This window comes from Uloborus diversus, chromosome 6, assembly GCF_026930045.1.
Source record: "Uloborus diversus isolate 005 chromosome 6, Udiv.v.3.1, whole genome shotgun sequence".
NCBI classification, from domain to species: domain Eukaryota; kingdom Metazoa; phylum Arthropoda; class Arachnida; order Araneae; family Uloboridae; genus Uloborus; species Uloborus diversus.
In genome coordinates, this window is record NC_072736.1 from 60,771,883 (window position 1) to 60,791,737 (window position 19,855).

General features: G+C 37.2%; 1 protein-coding gene across 1 annotated transcript; it reads right to left on the minus strand.

Moving 5' to 3' along the window:
- Positions 1-3,749: 3,749 nt before the first annotated feature.
- LOC129224588 (uncharacterized) lies at positions 3,750-15,584 on the minus strand. The gene is made up of 2 exons (XM_054859072.1): positions 15,540-15,584; positions 3,750-5,146 (listed from the first exon to the last, which is right to left on the minus strand). The coding sequence occupies exon 2, from the start codon at positions 5,073-5,075 to the stop codon at positions 4,089-4,091; it is 987 nt and encodes a 328-aa protein (XP_054715047.1). The 5' UTR covers positions 5,076-5,146; positions 15,540-15,584; the 3' UTR covers positions 3,750-4,088.
- Positions 15,585-19,855: the final 4,271 nt, after the last annotated feature.

Sequence of the window (19,855 nt, forward strand, 5' to 3'; positions counted from 1 at the left end):
TAACCAAATGTTTTTTCTACTTGTATTTACTACTCTGCTTCTGTATGTACATTTAAACTATGATTTTTGTATATATTTATCCAAGAACATTCTTTTACCTGTTTCACGTATCCACTAGTTACTCACGCAGAACATTAATGCGAATTCCGTAGCATAATATTTCACATAATGCGAAACGCGAATTCCATAAAGTTGAGCAAAGCTAAACCAACGTTGTTTGATACAAACAATGTAACTACTACTTCTTGACGCAAATCTAAATACGAAAAAAATTCTTTTTTCCCCAAGGTTTTTTTCCCCAGGTTTTCCCCAAGAAAAAAAATTTTCCCCAAAGAATTCCCCTCAAAACTCATTTTCCCAAACTTTCCCCAGAGAGCCCCAGATTTCCCCAAAATGGGGAAATTTTCCCCAATCTGGCCACACTGCAGACAGGAGGTTTTTTTTTTTTCCACTTTTTAAAACTTCACTGTTGCTAAATATTTCTGTGGAACCTAAACCAATTGAAATTCTCCAAAAATGTTTTATATGCTGTCGAGAATGCAAAAAAAGAGCAAAGACACAAAATTTTAAAAAAATCCGTACCTAGGTGTCAAACCACGTTTTTTTTTTGGTTAATTTTACATGGCATAAAAGAGCAATTGAAATAGTTTTAACAAATAAATAATTTACTAAAATAATAAATAAAATGAGTCGAGTTAGGGTAGCATGTAATAAAACACTTCCAAACTTTCAAAAGAATCGAAATATTTCCAGGATGCAAAAGGATTGAAATCTCAAACAAGACACGCAATTTTCAGAGATGGACGTGTTTCAATATTGACATGTTTCCAAAACATAGGTTTATGGAGGAAATTGCAGTGGTGAAGATCGATCGGAAAAATAAATAAAAGGGGAACTAAAAAGGCTAGAAAAATCAGAATCTTTTCAGATTTACAAGGATTTTCAGATTTACATAAAATTCAGCAGATTAGTAGTACCCCATGAGAATGTCCACATAGTAAAGTAATAAAGCGTACTAGGCAGAACATTCCGAGAAAACATCCTCTAAAGTTTTACGTGCAGCTAATATACTAGTAGATATTTTTGCCAGCAGCAACTCGGTGGCTATGTGGTCAGCGTAATGGATTCCCGTGCAATCCATCCCGGGCTCAATACCTCTTGAAGAATTCTTTTTTTAACCGAAATGTACCACACTTGTTCAACCTTGCGACGTCTAATTTTATAGACAGATAAAGAATCTAATATAGCACATACCAAATTATGCATATCTTGTTTAAAATAATATAAAAATAAATACCTGTGAAGACTGCATAAAAATACAATCAATAGTCCATCATCAACTGTCAGCGCCAACTTTTCATAAAATCATTCGGTATGCCTGGTATGCTTCCTAACTTTCGGATTAGAGAAATTTTCATGAATATTAATGAAGTAAGTTTTCCTACAAATCTTTTACAGAAAGGTTGCTCCTGTAAACAATCTTCCTTTATACATTGTACAAGATGTGAAAAGTGTTTGTTTTCCACATTTTTATAATGAAAATCATTCTGGTGTATTTACATATAATTGATAAATAAAAACTATATTGTTAAATGTTATTAATAAATTAATAAGTAATATCCTAATTTTGTTGCCATTGGAATTCAAGCTAAAATTTATGATAAATTCAATTTATCTCTATTTTCTCTACTAAAAATACATTACGTATTTAAAAACTAGTATGTTGTGGCCATCACGAAACTTTCTTCTATATTTTTCCTTTTTCTGATCCCTCCCCATGCTTGACGAGGAAGCAATATTCCTAACAAAAACAAAATTACACATGCAAAAACTTAACGACCATCCCAATGTCTGAATTATTGTAAAAACAAAACAAAGAGCAAAAATTGAAATTTACTTTAAAAGCCTTACTTGAATTAATTACAAATATTTTATTTATTAACAAACATAAGATGGCAACAGTTAAAAATTTTAAATCATTGAATTAATATTTCCGATCATTTCCATACACTTAAAATCACGAGAAATACGCAGACGAGAATCTATTACGATTTATCTTTCTTATTGTTGTATTAATAAAACTATTTTTATTCGCAAAAAAAAAAAAAAAATCAACACCTCTTGGAGCGATTGGAGTCAAAATTGAACCAAAGCCTGTTTACGTATGGATTCACATATATTCCAAATTTCAACCAGAACGTAGCATTACTTCTTGAGATAGGGCACTCACAATGGAAAAAAAGAACGGGCGATTGCGCTACCCCCTTTTTAGCTGTTGACACCAAAATAAAATCAGCTCTTAAACCCACTAAGGGCTACTTGTCAAAAATTTTTTGTTTGATTCCGTTCGTTATTTCTTGAGATACAGCAGTCACAATTGACGACAAAAAACGTTCTATAACTCAACCCCCGTTTGAGTTATTGACACCAAAACTGAATCAGCACCTGCTCCTGTTAGGGGCGACATATGGACCAAATTTTGTTTGATTCCGCCAGTTACTTCTTGAGGAATAGCAAGCACACGTAACTCAAAAAACGTCCCATTGCTCCACCCCCCTTGGAGGAATTCGCGCCAAAAAACAATGGGCACAAGTTCACATAGGGGCACACATGTGTACCAAATTTCGTTCAATTTCATGCGGTAGTTTTTGCTGTAGAGCGGCCACAAAAAACTGGTCACACACAGACGTGACACACACACACACACACAGACAGACAGACATTTTCCAAAAATAGTCGAAATGGATTCAGCACACCTCAAAACGTTCGAATCCGTCAAAATTCGAAATTCGAAAATTTGCACGAATCCAATACTTTCTTCTATGTATTAATATAGAAGAAAGTAATAAAGCATTTTCTCCAATTCAAATTTCAATTAGCTGTAACAGTCACTTTAAAAATTTATATTAAAAAATTCTTCGAGAGGTATCGAACCCAGGATGGATTGCACGGGAATCCATGATGAGCTGCTGCTGGCGAGAAATCTCTACTAGTATATAAAAACTTTGTGTAGTGTAAAACTTTAGGGGCTGTTTTCTCAAAATGTTCTGGCTAGTGCGCTTTATTACTTTACGGTGTGGATACTCTCATCCCAATCTGTTTTCAGGGACTGTAAGGTCTCCTTGTTAGACTATGGAATTTCTGCAGAAACTGCTGATTTTCTACAAATATCTTCCAACAAGATAGAATTTTGCACAAATTCTGCAGATTTCTTTAAGTTCAAAGTAAATTTAAAATTCCTGCAGATGACTTATTGATTTCAACATTTTTCGTGAGTATTCCGCTGATTTATTGTAATTTCCGAACATTTAAGATTTTCTTCAAATTTAAAGAAATCTGCAGAATTTGTGCAAAATTCTATCTTGAGTTGGAACATATTTGCAGAAAATCTGCAGTTTTTACAGAAATTTCACTTAAATCTGTAAATTTTTTCAAAAAATTTGTGTGAGTTTTTCTCTGACAATTGAACAGAATTGTTTTGCTTCTCAGGCATCTGTTCTACACCGTACATTGCAAAGTTAGTAGTATACTACTTTGGGGCTGTTTCTGTTCCCAATTTAATATCTAACTGAAATACAAAATTAAATAATAAAGTCATTCCAGTCGATAATATGTCAAAACATCTACAAACCATCGAAATAATTTAAATGTTATGTGCTGAATGTAAAAGGAATAAAATCTGAAACATAGCAAGTAATTTTTTAAACCTGTTTAATGTTGGTAAGTTTCAATATAATAGGACTTTACCCATGTAAGTTCAAATTTATAAACTTCAATCAAAATGCATGCAGCATTCTTTAAATATTCATGAACAGTGTTCTTATCATTAGAACTCATATTTCAAAATTTTGCAGATAAATTTGACAAAAATTTCTGTACATCACAACTGGTGCAGCAGTAGGAACAAAAGGAAAATATTAGCATAAATTTCCTTATTTTCAAGTTTTCAATAAATAAGTGTAATGCATGGAATAATAAAATTTTTTACTATTTTAACAGTCAAATAGTATCTGCATACTTGTATGAACGAAAATGCAATAAATTGTATTTTTCTTTCTAATTCTTAATAAACATAGAAAATGAGCCCATCAAGAAGTAAATTCTTTCAACATAGAAAAAATAAATATATTTCTATAAAAGTCTAATAAAATGTCAATATTTCGTCTCCAACATGGGTCTTTTCTAATAGGAACGATCAGAGTTGTTACAGGAGTGGACAATATAAAATTACACTTATCCTTATTTAATAAATGTAATGAGCCTTGTACTTGGTGGTGATAATTAATTCCCTGCCTGTGTTTCAAATTGAAAACTAAGTCATCCTCATTGAACACGTGCACTACTTTCCCATCACGGGAATAGCTGACACTGTTAGTTGTTGTCTCCCTTGGCATCATGTACCACGTCCCAGATCTCAGTTCATTCAAAAGGTCTGATTCACTGTCATTTGAATAAGGACATTTTATTTCCACAATACTGTCATCGGTTAGTCCATCCGGTGAGCACCCCAATGCTCCAGATTTATGTAGGTACACACCACACTGCTTCACTGGAAGATCCATTATTTCGGAGAACAGCGAGAGCGCCATTTTTTTAGTAATTGCACTCCATGGAGGAATTACTTTATCGAAACAATCGTCTTTCAAGGAGTTAATTAGACTAGGAGATATATTCTGCTTTTCAAGTGCCTTCAGAATAATACCAAAACTGTTTGACATCAGCCTACCCACGCGATAGGCCTCCCACAGCCAATTGCCTCTTTGTCCAACAGTCATTGCAAATATATTGTCCGACTGCCCGCTGGTTAATTTCAAGTTAGACAGCACATGCTCTACCTTATTATGAGCATTAAAGAACTTCTCGCAGTTGATTAGAGCATTGAAAGTGGGACCAAATCTAACATCATCATCTGGAGTAGAATCAGATAACTGTAAATGTAACCCAATAAATGGTTCATCTGAAAGTTCGTTTCTCAGCCACTGCCTGTCTTCTTCATTAGGTTTTCGTTTTAAACATGATTTAGTTGAAAGAGGTCCGTAGAGATCTTGCACTGAAGCCAGCTTTTGGCTCGCCATTTCTCGCAGAAATAAACACTATATGATGCTTTTATGAAGAAATTACTTTCTGTAATATTATCTTTATGTACCTGAAATGAGGGGAAAAAAATGATTTTCTGCTTCAAAACATTAGAGCATTAAAAAAAGAGAAAGAAACTGAACATTTTGACAGAGCAGAAAAAGACTTATAAATCTGTCTTATAAAAAACAAAACACCATAATGGTGTTTCACAGATGTGCCAGCTGATTGTTTCCAGCTTTCATATAAATTATCCATGCTTATCACAACTAGGGAAACTAAGAAAATAAATAACTTTGGTTAAATACATCAACATGTATGTGTTTTTATACAATACCAATACCTGCCAAGCTTTGCTGTGGCTAAGTTTAGAACTAATTATTGGGGACTACTGTATTCTAGTGAGCATAGATTCACCAAGAAAACATATTCAGTTTAATACCCTTTGTATTATTGTGACTGTATTGTGGAATAAAAAGAAAGAAAATTTTTTTCACTGAAAATTGTTTTTATTCTAAAGTTAGTGAATTCAGCTACATTTTACATTTGCTTTTTTCTGCATTAACATAAAGATCATCTGGTTTACAGGCTATGGAGCATGTAACATACAACTGCCCATGACAGAAGCAATCATTTTCTAAATTTAAACTACAGACTTGCAGAGATTGATGATCTACTCAAGATCTAGACATTCTACGGTACGAAGCTCAGTTGTAAAGATCAGTCATCTGCCTATGTCTTTGCCGTTGATCTATTTTTTCTCGTTATTTTCTAAATAGATAAAACATTCTTGGAGGAAGATAATTCAATGCTCTATGTTTTTTTTATTCCACAGTAAGTTTCCAACTCTCTTGGCTTGTTTTTTTGTTTAATCCTCCTTTGCCGCACTCAGTCCTCAAAAGGGCATTGTTTCCAACACGGGGATTTTTAACTTGATCTTATCGGCTCTCCCATCTGCGGATACGGATATCCGGAACATCACTAGTTAAAGATCTCAGACGACCTCCATAGCCGCCGGTTATGTTATTCATCGCTCTTAAATAACCGCCTTTTTCAAGGCGACTGTTACGATCAAATTGTGAATCTCCCACACAAGGAGCCCAATATGGCACTATCTGGCCCAAATGGGAACCAGGTAAGCCCTTTGGTAACTCTTGATCGATATGTGAGAGAGAAAATTTTGATTATGCTAACATTTTAAAGAAATTGCTTAGTAATGATTTATCATGTGAAGACTTAAATTATTATTCAGTTAAAATTGATACTATTTTAATTGAAGGATATGATAACTGCATAAATGACTGTGAGTCATTTAGAAAACTGCACAACCTTAAGTACTCAATAAACTTAAAACTTAACGAACTTGAAGCCTTGAGATATAAAGGTATAATTAATAGGTTAGAAACTGAAGTAAACACTCTGAAAAATCAAATGACTGAATTGACCACAAAAATTGATAACAAGGGTGCTGATTTAAACACTAACTCTGGTATTAATTTAAGTAATGGGGCTGACCCCAAACATTAAATCAAATGTTTAAATCCCCCTAAAAGCAAGAAAAAAAACACTAAAAAAAGATCAAACGAAAATCCTACTATTGCTAATGAATGCAAAATCTCTAAAATAAATGAAAATGCCTCTACTAGCAGTAGCAAGGGAAAAAATCAAAAAACAAATGAAAATATTGATACTAACCAAACTAATTGTAAAGCTCTAAGTGAAACAAATCTGGAAAAAAGTAACCAGAACAACGACTCCATACACAATATGGACTATGAAAATGAGTCAATTAATTCGGATAATGAAAGCATTGAAATTGATATTGAACCACCTACAGTATTACCAATATTCGAAAAACCAGCCTCCACCTCAAATGAAGAGGGGGAATGGCAGTTTCAAAGACATACTGAAAAAGGTATCCCCCCCCATCTGGGTGGATAATGTCACAGACCCAGTGAATACCCTCAAAAAATTCACTGAGATTGCCGGTGAAAACATCACTGGAAAATTAATGCACAATGGTAAACTGATGTGCAAAATAAAAAATACTAATGCACACAGAATACTTAAATCCTAGATTGATGAAAATAACATAGCAAACCATACTCTACTTCTGCCTGACGAAAAAATGCTAAAAATAGTCATCAGAGGTTTACCAATTAACTCAAACCCTGCTTGGATTACTACAGAACTAAACAAACTGGGATATTACCCATCCCACTTCACTCAACTGCACAAAGGCAGAACACATGAGCCCCTCCCATTATTTATGATTCACTTACCTCTATCAAGTCAAAACCAAACTATATGGAATCTACAAGACCTTGATAATCTAAAAATAAGTGTTGAACCACTTAGGAAAAAAAACTCAGTCAGTCAATGTTGGAATTGCCAACAATTCAATCACAGCTCGTTCGGCTGCAACAGACCCTCGGTTTGTGTTAAATGTGCCGGACCACATAGATCAAGCAACTGCGACCGTGATCAAAATCTCCCTCCAACATGCTTTCTGTGTGGTGGACCCCACACATCTAACTATTCAAAATGCCCAAAAAGACCACAAAAACAAAACATAGACCTCCTCAAATTCAATCAAAAACCAAAAAATGACCATACAAAGCTAAATGAAGTCGACTGGAACAATACCAGGAGATTAAACATCATGAAAGAAAATTTGAGCAAGCCGCAATCGACCCCACTGCAGCATCAGGGTCCCCCAAAGCAGCTGCAAAACAATCAGCAAAAAACAAATGAAAACAGTGCCCCAAGCACAAACTTAATAAACTTGTAGTGAAGTGAAGTTACTGATTCCTGCGAGCGATCAACTCAACTCGAGCGGAGAGCAGGAGTGGAACGAAAACAATTCGGCGATCGAACAGACGCGTTTGATTTGGTGTGTATCATTGTAAGATTAATAAATAATATGGAGTCAGATGATAGTGTTTACTGAATCAACAACAACACTAAAGCTACAGTGGTGACCTCCGGACTATTTTGTGCATTGAAAATGAGTACTGATAAAGAAATTCCGAAACAAAGCGTTTCAACGGACGTTCTTTCTGAAACCGAAAGCACTGAGCAAGCCTGCTTTGTGGGTCATGTTGGAGTGAAAGTTCCACCGTTTTGGAAGCCTGATCCCAGGATTTGGTTTCTGCAGTTAGAAGCACAGTTCCGCCGTGCAAAAATCACAAGTGACGAAACAAAATTCGACCTAGTCGTCAGTTCCATAGAGGCGGAAATCCTAGCGCAAGTTACGGACATTTTAGTTACCCCACCACCCAACAACAAATATGACGCAATAAAAGATCGCCTGATTTCGACTTTCGCAGACAGTGAATCCCAAAGGACACAAAAATTGTTGACCCAAATTGAACTTGGGGATCGTAAACCTTCAATTTTACTCTGTGAAATGAGAAATCTTGCCGACCAAAAGGTTAGTGAAAATTTTCTAAAAACCTTGTTTTTGCAACGCCTCCCAATGGACATGCGCAGCATTCTATCAGTCAGCAACGATGATTTAAATAAACTGGCCACCATGGCTGATAAAATTTGGGACCTTCGATCACCCAATAATTACAATTTGGCTTCGGTGTCACATACTAATGTGTCGATGGTTACTTTGGTTTTGGAATCCCTCCAAAAACAGATAACAGATCTCCGAATACTGGTGGAAAATTTAAACAAAAGGGGACGTTCCTCAGCTCGTCGTCAGCATAGTGGGAAGAGCCACAGCAAATCTGGCAGCCGCAAACCCTCCGATCAGCACGGAATATGCTACTTCCATTCAAAGTTCGGTGATAAAGCGTATAAATGCTTACAACCATGCAGTATGTCTCTTCAACTACGGCGTGAGGGCCCCGACGTGCAGGAAAACTGATACCCCGGCTTTCCACGGCGACAGGGAGCCTAGGGGCGGAGCTGAGTCGCCTCTTCATTAGTGACAAAGCATCAGCAGCCCTTTTCCTGGTAGATTCAGGGGCGGAGATTTCTGTAATTCCTCCAACGCTCACGGAAAGAAAAAAATGTACATAAGTTTGAACTATTTGCAGCAAACCATTCGAAAATTAAAACTTTTGGGCAGAAACTGTTACGACTCGATCTTGGCCTCAGACGAGACTTTGTATGGCCGTTCATAATAGCCGATGTCGACAAGCCAATCATCGGGATAGATTTTCTGGCAAACTTCAACCTTTTAATCGACAGCAAAAATCAAATGCTAATAGATGGAAATACAAAACTGTCAACAAAGGGAACGTTTTTTTCAACGAGAAGACCAGTCATCACCGAAATAGAAACGCAACAGCCATATATGTACATAGTCTCAAAATTCCCTGATCTGCTAAGACCTAATATTGTAAATACTAAAATTGTAAATCATAATATTGAACATTTCATCACCACACAGGGACCACCGGTATATAGTAAAGCGCGCAGACTTTCCGCAGAAAAATTAAAGGCCGCTCGAAAAGAGTTTGACTACATGCTACAGCAAGGTTTGTGCCGCCCTTCCAAGAGCAGTTGGGCCAGCCCACTACACCTAACCCAGAAAAAATCAGGTGATTGGAGACCTTGCGGGGACTACAGGGCCCTTAACAACGTTACGGTTCCAGATCGTTATCTGATACCATTTCTAACGGATTGTAGCTATATACTGCATGGAGCTAAGATTTTTTCATCCATTGACTTACTGCGAGCGTACCAGCAAATACCGGTGCATGAAGCGGACATCCCAAAGACCGCCATAACCACGCCTTTTGGGCTCTTCGAGTTCCCCTTCATGCCGTATGGCCTTTGCAATGCAGCACAGACTTTCCAACGTCTGATAAACACTGTGTTACAGGGATTAGACTTTCTTTTCTGTTATTTAGATGGCATATTGATTGCTTCGAAGGATGAAGAGACACATCAAAAACATCTGTTCCTTCTCTTCGAGCGACTGAACGAGTATGGTCTACGCATTAACCTTTCTAAATCTATATTTGGTGTAACACACATCCAATTTCTCGGATATGAAATCAGCTCCGAGGGAATGAAGCCTTGTACATCCAAAGTCGATGTCATTAAAAATTATCCCGAACCTAGCTCTGCCACTAGCCTGAGACGGTTCCTGGGAATGGTAAATTTTTACCACAGATTCATTCCTAAATGCGCTGGCATACAGCAACCACTCACCAAGTTACTTGCTGGCCATAAAAAGAATAGCACCAAACCTCTTCAGTGGACTGACGAAAGTCGTGAATCGTTTTCCAGGCTCAAGGATGCCTTATGTTCGGTGACTCTCTTATCACATCCAGATCCAGAGGCTCAACTGAGTTTGGTAACGGACGCTTCAGACATAAGCATCGGAGCCGTCCTTCAACAAGAAATCGCTGGATTAAAAAAACCTCTTAGTTTCTTTTCAAGAACTCTATCTCCGGCACAGAGGAAATACAGCACGTACGATCGTGAACTTCTGGCCATTTACAGTGCAGTTAAGCATTTTAGATACTTACTAGAGGGAAGGCCTTTCGAAATCTATACGGACCACGAACCCCTCACATACGCTTTTCGACAAGACTTGGACAAAGCCTCTCCCAGACAAGCAAGACAATTGAGTTATATTGCTCAATTTTCAACGGATATTCGCTACATCAAAGGAGAAGAAAACATTATTGCTGATACCCTTTCCAGAATTGATACAATATCCGCACCATCTCCAATCGATTACGCAGCTATTGCAAAACTTCAAGATGATCACGATTTAACAATTTTGAAGAATAACCCAAGGCTGAGAATGGTTAAAATATCCATTCCAGAAACTGACGAATCCATTTATTGTGATGTCTCCACCAAGAGTAATCGACCCTACATCCCTCCAAACTTCCGACGACAGTTATTTTCTTCTATTCATAACCTATCTCATACAGGAATTAGAAGCACAAGAAAATTAATTACAAAAAGATTCATATGGCCAAATATCAATAAAGATTGTCAGTTATGGTGCAGGGAATGCGTGGAATGCCAAAAATCCAAGGTACAAAGACATACCAAATCAGCTCTTATGGACTTCAAGGTTCCTACCGAACGTTTCCAGCACGTTCACATTGATATCGTTGGACCCCTGCCACCATGTCAAGGTTTTAGATACTTACTAACGATGATTGATCGTTTTTCGAGATGGGTTGAAGCTGTTCCTATGGCAGATCAATCAGCAGAAACAGTTGCAACAGGCATGATCTCAACCTGGATTTCACGCTTTGGAATACCGCAACGTATTACGTCTGACCAAGGACGTCAGTTCGAAAGTCAAATCTTCTCATCTTTGAGCAAATACTTCGGGTTTCAAAAATCCAGAACCACAGCCTACCACCCACAATCGAACGGACTGCTTGAGCGACAGCACAGGACTATTAAGGCAAGCTTGAGATGTCATTTACAACAAAGCAAATCTTGGGTTGACGCTTTACCTTTGGTTCTCCTCGGATTGCGTTCTGCACTGAAAGAAGACATAGGATACTCTTCGGCCGAGCTCCTTTACGGAAGTCCTCTACGTTTACCCGGAGAGTTTGTTGACACCATTCCTAATGTCACGCATTCAGATTTTGTACAAAGGCTACAAAGTATTATCCGCAACCTAAAACCTTCTGCAACGACTACCCATGGTAATACGAACGTGTTCGTTTCAAAACAGCTTTTGAATTGCTCACACGTTTTCGTCTACAATAATGCCATCACTTCATCTTTGCAACCAGTTTATCTTGGGCCTTATGTTGTGAAACATCGGTCACCAAAGTATTTTGACATTGAAATCAATGGAACTGTCAAAAGAATTTCAATTGACCGACTGAAACCATGCTTTATCGTAAAGGACAACGACGAGAAACCCCTCGAAAACCAAAGACACAGGGATTTCACGGATCAATCCACCCAAGTTGCATTTCGAGAGGAAATTTCACCGCCGAGCAATCACACTCATACCACACGCAGCGGAAGGATTGTCAGGTTCCCCCCTCATTTAAAGGATTATGATTCCTAATCGTTTGCTCTAGGGAGGGAGTGTGTAGTGAAGTGAAGTTACTGATTCCTGCGAGCGATCAACTCAACTCGAGCGGAGAGCAGGAGTGGAACGAAAACAATTCGGCGATCGAACAGACGCGTTTGATTTGGTGTGTATCATTGTAAGATTAATAAATAATATGGAGTCAGATGATAGTGTTTACTGAATCAACAACAACACTAAAGCTACAAACTCATTAAGCATGACATTAATAGCTCTCCTTGGAGAACTGCAAAAAATGAGTACTCAAACAAACCATGGGTAGTTACTCCAATTTTAAATTAGTCAGAGACGTCATATGTTTACAAGAAACAAAATTAAAGCCTCAAGAAAATTTCTTTATCCCAGACTACGCTGTTTACCGTGAGGATCGCCTCTCTAATGCTGGTGGTGGTATAGCAATCCTAGTGCACAAAGCACTAAAACACAAACAGTTACCCACCATAAATTCTACCTTCGAAAACACTATTGCTGAAATCACTTGTGACAACAACAAACTTATTGTAAGCTCAATATATTTGAACTTACAAACCCTACACAACTATAATGACATCGAAAACCTACTTAAAAATCCTGTAAATACTATCCTCATAGGGGATTTTAATGCAAAACACAGATCTTGGAGTTCAGGCGGCGGTAACACAGCCGGTAAAAGAATTTATGAAATGGCGGGGAAAAACAATTTTCAAATCCTAGCTCCCTCAGACCCCACCCACTTCTATGGTGATAGAATCAGTACAACCATTGATTTCGCGATTACAAACTTTAACAATTGCTTTACTATCGATTCTCTCCACGAGCTTCGATCTGACCATAACCCAATCATGATAAACTTCCACATGGATCATACCAAACAAACATACCAAAAAACCATCACCACTATTAATTGGGAAAAATTCGCTACTACACTTGAAAGTATCACTCAAGTCACTCCCCATATCCTAACTCAAGAAAACATCGACGAAGCTATCAGCTACATTAACGAAAAAATCAAAGAAGCAAAATTAACTGCCTCCTATACTAGGATTGTCACAAACAAACCTATCAAGCTACCTACTTACATCCTGAGTACAATAAAACTAAAGAATCACTTTAAGAAACTGTGGAACTCCACCTTTTACCCTCCTAACAAAACAATGTATAATCATCTCACGAAAACAGTCAAGAAACTAATTTCGGACTACAAAAAAGAAAAATGGGAAAATTACGCTCAATCCCTCTCTACTGAAGATAACACACTTTACCAAGCAACGAGAAAACTGAATAAAAAAACCCAAATCATTCCCCCCCTCCACAGTAGCAATGGAATGACTTACGATAACAAAGATAAGGCAAATGCAATAGCCTATTCACTTGAACAACAATTTACACACAGCACCCAAAGTTATAACAACAATTTAATCGATCACGTTAATAGAGAAAACAACATATTTTTCTCTACTGATAATTTTTTCCTTCCCCCTCCACGTATCTCCCTTGATGACGTAACTGCCGAGATCAAAAAACTGAAGAACAACAAAAGCCCGGGAGAAGATGGAATTAACAATTTGATCATAAAAAATCTCCCGAATAACATTCTCATTTATATTACCCAAATTTTCAACCTCTGCATAATTTTAGGATATTTCCCGAACATTTGGAAAAATGCTATAATCGCTCCTATCCCCAAACCCAACTCGAATCCAAGCTTCCCCCAAAATTATAGGCCAATAAGCCTGCTAAACTCCCTCTCAAAAATTTTTGAAAAAATTCTTTTAGCAAGAATCAACTCATACCTTGACGAGCACAATTTGATACCAAATTATCAATTTGGTTTTCGAAATAAACACTCAACTAAACATCAACTCCTAAGAGTTACTAATCATATTACTGAAGGCTTACGGAAAAATCATCGCTCAATCGAACTTTTCCTAGACATTTCCAAAGCATTCGATAAAGTATGGCACAAAGGGCTAATTTACAAAATGATCAAATTAAAAATCCCTAATTATCTCATAAAAATAACTAACTCCTTCCTACAAAACAGATCATTTCAAGTAAAAGTCAGAAATACCCTCTCAAGCAAACACCCAATACAAGCTGGCCTCCCACAGGGGGCAGCACTCTCGCCACAACTATACAACATCTACACCCATGATGTGCCTGGTTATACCAATACCCTCATATCTATGTTTGCCGATGACACGGCCCTTATAGCCACAAACCCCGATCCTGACATAGCCCATCTCCTTCTCCAAGAGCATACTAAAAGATTACAATCCTGGTTTATAAAATGGAGATTTGACATAAATACAGACAAAACAAAACTCATATATTTCACAAAAGGGAAAGTTAAATTCTTCCCCCCTCCCATAAAACTCTACGGAAATGACATTCTCTACTCTAATTCGGTCAAATACTTAGGTATTCAACTTGATGAAAATCTAAATTTCAAACAACATGCCACCAACAAAGTGTCGGAATGCAAAGAAAAAATGATTACTAACTACTCACTGTTGGTCTCTTCTAAACTAAGTCTGTCAAATAAAAGACTACTATACCTTTCTATTCTAAGACCAAAACTACTCTATGCAATTGAGATATGGGGATATGCGGCAAAATGCCACATAAACTCTCTTCAAATATTCCAAAATAAGATTCTCAGAATTATCACCAAAGTTCCTAAATATGTCAGGAACAATACTCTTCACAAAGATCTCGGAATTGAATCAATCTCAAAATATATTAGAAATCAAGCCACCAATTTTTATACTAAACTCCACCCACACCATAACCCAAACATTGCAGATCAAATTCACTACATCTCCAACACCAAACAGTATAAAAACCCTTCAAATACCATGATTTTAAATTTTGAAACCATTAAAAATTTTCAAACTACTGCAGCCAGACGTGCAGATACGACCCACCCCTTCCAGCCTCCTTGAGCCAATGGAAGCACTTCTCCCTTCCGAGGATTAGCTCTCGTCCAATGAGAACTAACTGAAGTTCGAATCTAAAATTTTTTAAAATTTGTTTATTTCAGCACCTTTTTCTGATGTTTTTTCTGTCTATTTTCTCTAAGACTAGTCTCTCTAGTGATTAAATCACATAAAAATAAATAAATTTATGGGGTCTCCCCCATATAGTATTTATTTTTTAATTACTCTCTCACATATGAAACAAGATAAAGGGACCTGAAATCCCAGGGTCTAATACAAATTCGAAGAATATATATCACTAGTTAAAAGTACATAAAAGTATAGGTGTGATCGATATTTGAACAAATTGCTTGGTCAGAAAGACATTCCAGTCCTCTAATAATGAGCTAAGGAAAAACATACATTTAGAGATTTAGATCCTTGTAACTTAAACTGTTTGGTACTTACGAGTAACTAATAGGAAATTAGATAGACGTCTGTTAATCAGCAATTCAAATCGTACTCACCACTCAGACGTGAAACTCCACTCAACAAAATACTAAAAGCTGTCCACTTCTGAATTTTTACTTTACATTTCATTCGGCGCAAAGCGCAAATCAGGCGAGAGATACATAGGCTCTTGTTTTCTCCTCTCCAAGAACATTGAAATTAAAAGGGGGCTGGAACGTTGGATTTATGGGTCCTCCGTGGCTTAAGGCCCCTATATATACGTCTATATAGCGGCTCAAACCGTGGCTCTTTGGTAGAAGTTTTGTCTTTTAAGCCGGAGGTCGTGGGTTCGATTCCCGCCGGGTGCCAAGAGTGTTATTTCCTCCTCTTGTGTTGTAAATCTTTCCTGTGCGTGTCCGGAGGCAAGGCGCTTAACACGCAGTCCTCTATATATGTGAAGCTGGGGGTTATCACATTATTTTCGCCATGTTTGGACCCAGGCCCGGACTAGTCAGGTCCTAGTCGGCGATCGCCGAGGGCCCCCAAGATAGGAGGGGCCCCCAAATGAAGCGAAAAAAAAAAATTTGTAACAAAAAATGATTTTACAATTCTTTGATTTCCTTGTAACTATTTCAATCTGTTTCCTTATACGTTTTGCCACGATCAGGGCCTGTGGTTACTGAATAGACCAACTAGGCTATGGTCTAGGGCCCTTGATTTTTAGAGGCCCCATAATGGCAAAGTTGTTTTAGCTAACGACTAAAAGTAAGATTTGACTGGCTGCATAGTGGCACCAAAAAACCTTTGCTTAGAACCTTCCTATATCGTAATCAGGCCCTGTTCGGGATGCTTTTGATCACTCTTTCTAGTTTTATACAAATAGCACACTGGGGGGGCCTAATTAAAGCCAGGTAGGATCCCGGTACAAACATTAATTTTCGGTTAGGGGCCCCTAGGGCTTTAATTTCTCTGAATTTGTCCCGTCAACTGGGCCGGATTACCAAATAGGTAACTTAGAATCGCCTACGAACCTCAACAGAAATGCTCGGCCTGAGAAATCAGGGCCCATAACCGCCCACTGAATTGCCCCCCCCCCCCTCCCCCCCCCCGCTCAAAAAAAAAAAATTAAACCAGCGGTTGTTGTATGTTTTTATATGCTTCAATATTTCTACCTAAATTTTGAATTCATTTGTTTAAATATTTTTACAAGTTTATTATTATTTTAAGGTTTTGAGTAGTTATGTGGGACTTTAAATCCTGATTTTTTGGATGCCCATTTTATTTTAAAGTTATATAAGCAAGTAAACAAGAGTTTCTCAAGACTTAACAGTATTCTAATAACTGTTCTCCTTTGTAAATCTTGGTTCTAAAAAAAATATTCACACTGTGTGGAATTCACATTGATTTGGTAAATGATTTAGCTTTCGTTCTGTATTTCTTATAAGTTTGGGGCATGTTTTTTCGATTTGAGGGTTTTCTTTCAAATATTTTATTTTCTGTTGTCTGCTTGAAATTTTCTTTGAATTCGTTTTTGTCTCATTAATTAATTTTATTTCATTTATGTTGATGTTGATGGTATTTAAGGTTCTGTTCTGTGATGAACCGAAATCCACAAAACTTTTGTTTACCTGAACTGGTCAAAACATTTTTTCGTGAAAATACTTCGACCAGTTTTCACGGCATTTTCGGTTAATTTTTGAACGCTTTGAATCCGTTTTTTGAATTTCATTTTATTCCTCTATTAACCGGCATGTGTTGTGTGCCATTTATATAAGTTGAGATACAAAACATTAACATCAATCTTTTGATCAAGTTAAATTTTTGTTTTCACCATTTTAGAACTGATGAAACTATCATTAAGAGATTCAGGGGTGCAAATCCCTCTAAGAGCAAAGGCGCACCTCCCTAAATATCACGAAGACCCCTCAAAGCAAGAACTCCCCTCAGAAAATTGAAAAATACCCCTCAAGACACCCCCTAAAACTTTCAATGGCGCAGTCCTGCGCCATGACCCTCCCCCCCCCCCAGGTGGGCACCCCTGAAGAGAGATTTTAAAACTTTGCGGATTTTTCATGCTTTTTGTACATATATTTTTTTGTCTATTTAAAAATGTATTTAAACCCCACAGTTGCACAGTTTAGCTGCTCCTGGGTTAATATGTGTTGAGTTTCGTTTTTTTTTTTTTTTTCAAATATTTGCTAAAACATATTTTCAACTTTTAAAATTTCAGCAAAGGTATTAGGGGCCCGATTACGGTATCGAGGGGTCGTAAGCCAGTAATTTCTTGGGGGGGGGGGGCAGTATTCAAACTCTATCCATTGGCTAAAACAATTTTAGTCGCAAACTAAAGTAGTTTCAGCCATTTGAGGTCCCCTAAATATCGGGGGTCCTAGGCCACGGCCTAGTTGGTCTATTCAGTAATCAGATCCTGGAGATGATTAGGTGTTCGATTCATTTAAAAAAGGATTCTTTGGTTTCTTGGACCGTGGGCCCCTTAGTGGTGACCCCCCCCCCCCCCCCGTCCTCGTATTGCGGAGTCTGTGAGTACGCAGATCGTCAGAGTATTCCTAAAGTTGAAAAGAGTTATCTTGTGCAAATTCCAACAAATAAATTTTAACCAACAACTTTTCTTACCTTCCCTCTTTCTCCAAGTGTACTACCGACGCCTCCAGCGGTGTCGGCGATACTACACAGGAGGTATGTCTTTGTCAATTGGGTTCAACGCATGGTTATAAGTTACTCCGGTGACAGGAGTAAATTAGGACCCCTCGGAGAGTGATATCAGCCTTTGTGATACAAGCCGCTAATAATACTGCAAGTTCTTGTAGAATCAATAAGATGAGATAAGACAAGAACTGTGAAATTTGGGTATGGATGATGGTCGTGTGAAAAAAACTCGAACAAAAGAGAAATGCAGGTGTAATAAAAATACGAGTAATAAAAACTTCATAACTTGTTCAAGACTCAATGGATTCATGTAGATTGCTTTAATGCATCAAATCCTTTTGCTTTTAAACCAGTAAATAAATGGGAAAATTGAATGAACATGGAAATCTTTCGAATAGGGTCTTTATCACCGGGTATTGGTCATAAAACTATTCCACGTGGGATTTTTACTTCTGCAATCTGCATTATAGTAGGATAGTTGAAGGTCTGTATTTTACTTGCGTGCAAATCAACTATAATTTTTATTATGGAAATTAAAAAACAGATACATTGGGAGAAAATAGTGACAAGATGAAGCAAAAAGGTATGATAATTATTCTACTATTAAGGCATTGCTTTAAGCTTAAAATAGCAAAAAAGTCTCAGCCTCTTCCAACAGTGGCTCACCCACGGAGAGGACTCCCTCTTAAAGACTAAACTCCCCCCCCCCCCCATTAGGCCTAAAAATGCAGAATTTTATATCCGATTTTAAAAATTTTACCCGGGGGAGAAACCTTTGGACCCCCTAAAATTGGGAATATTCTATAGGGTCGACCGAAGCACTTTTACGCGGAATTTTTTCAATGAATTTTTTACATTCTACGTTTTAACTTAGGAAATTTCAGTCATTGCGGTTTTATGAAGCATTTAATGGAGTCAAGATTAGTTGTTGCTCAGTTTGTTTTTAAACGTTAAAAAAAATATTTTTTTAAGTCCAAGTCGGTTGCGTGAACTTACCCCGAACACGGGACACGTTTACGCATATTTATTTTGACACCTAACGTGGTTCTGTTAGAGTGTTTTGAGCATAATGTCTTAACCGTCGTTAAAATAAAGCAACTTTATTACAGATTGAATAGTAAAAACTGAACAGACATGAAGACATGATTGTAAGCTATAAGACACGAATTTGTAACTCAATTAAAAATTAAAATAGTGATTTTTAAAACTAAATAACCTGAAAGTATAAAAAAGGTTTGAGATAGTTCGGAGTGAAAAAAGCTTCAGGGGAACGTTTAGAAGTAAGACACAGTAATGTGCGTAAAGGTGCTCCGACGTCAACGCGTAAACTTGCCCCGTCACCAAGTTTGGATTGATTTTTAACGAGCAAAAAAAAAAAAAAAAAAAAAAAAAAATTAATAACATTTCAGTCCAAACAAATACAATTCTCAAAAAAGGATAAAATTCTGCTAATTTTTACATATTTGTTCTTTCTTAACTAAGTACGTATTATTTATTCACAATAAGCTTCAATACGTTCAAATCAAAATTTACTCGACTTGGTAGAAAACCGATAATTTTTTCTGCATGCCAGACCAAAGCTCGACTGATGCTCAAAACCTTGTGAGGATATTTGCTAGGGAGCAGCATCAATCTGTTGGCCCTCCAGTTATAACTCGTTTTGAAAAAAGGGCACTGCATAAACGTGCCCCGGTCTACCATACTCCACTGAAAGAGGGAGCTCTAC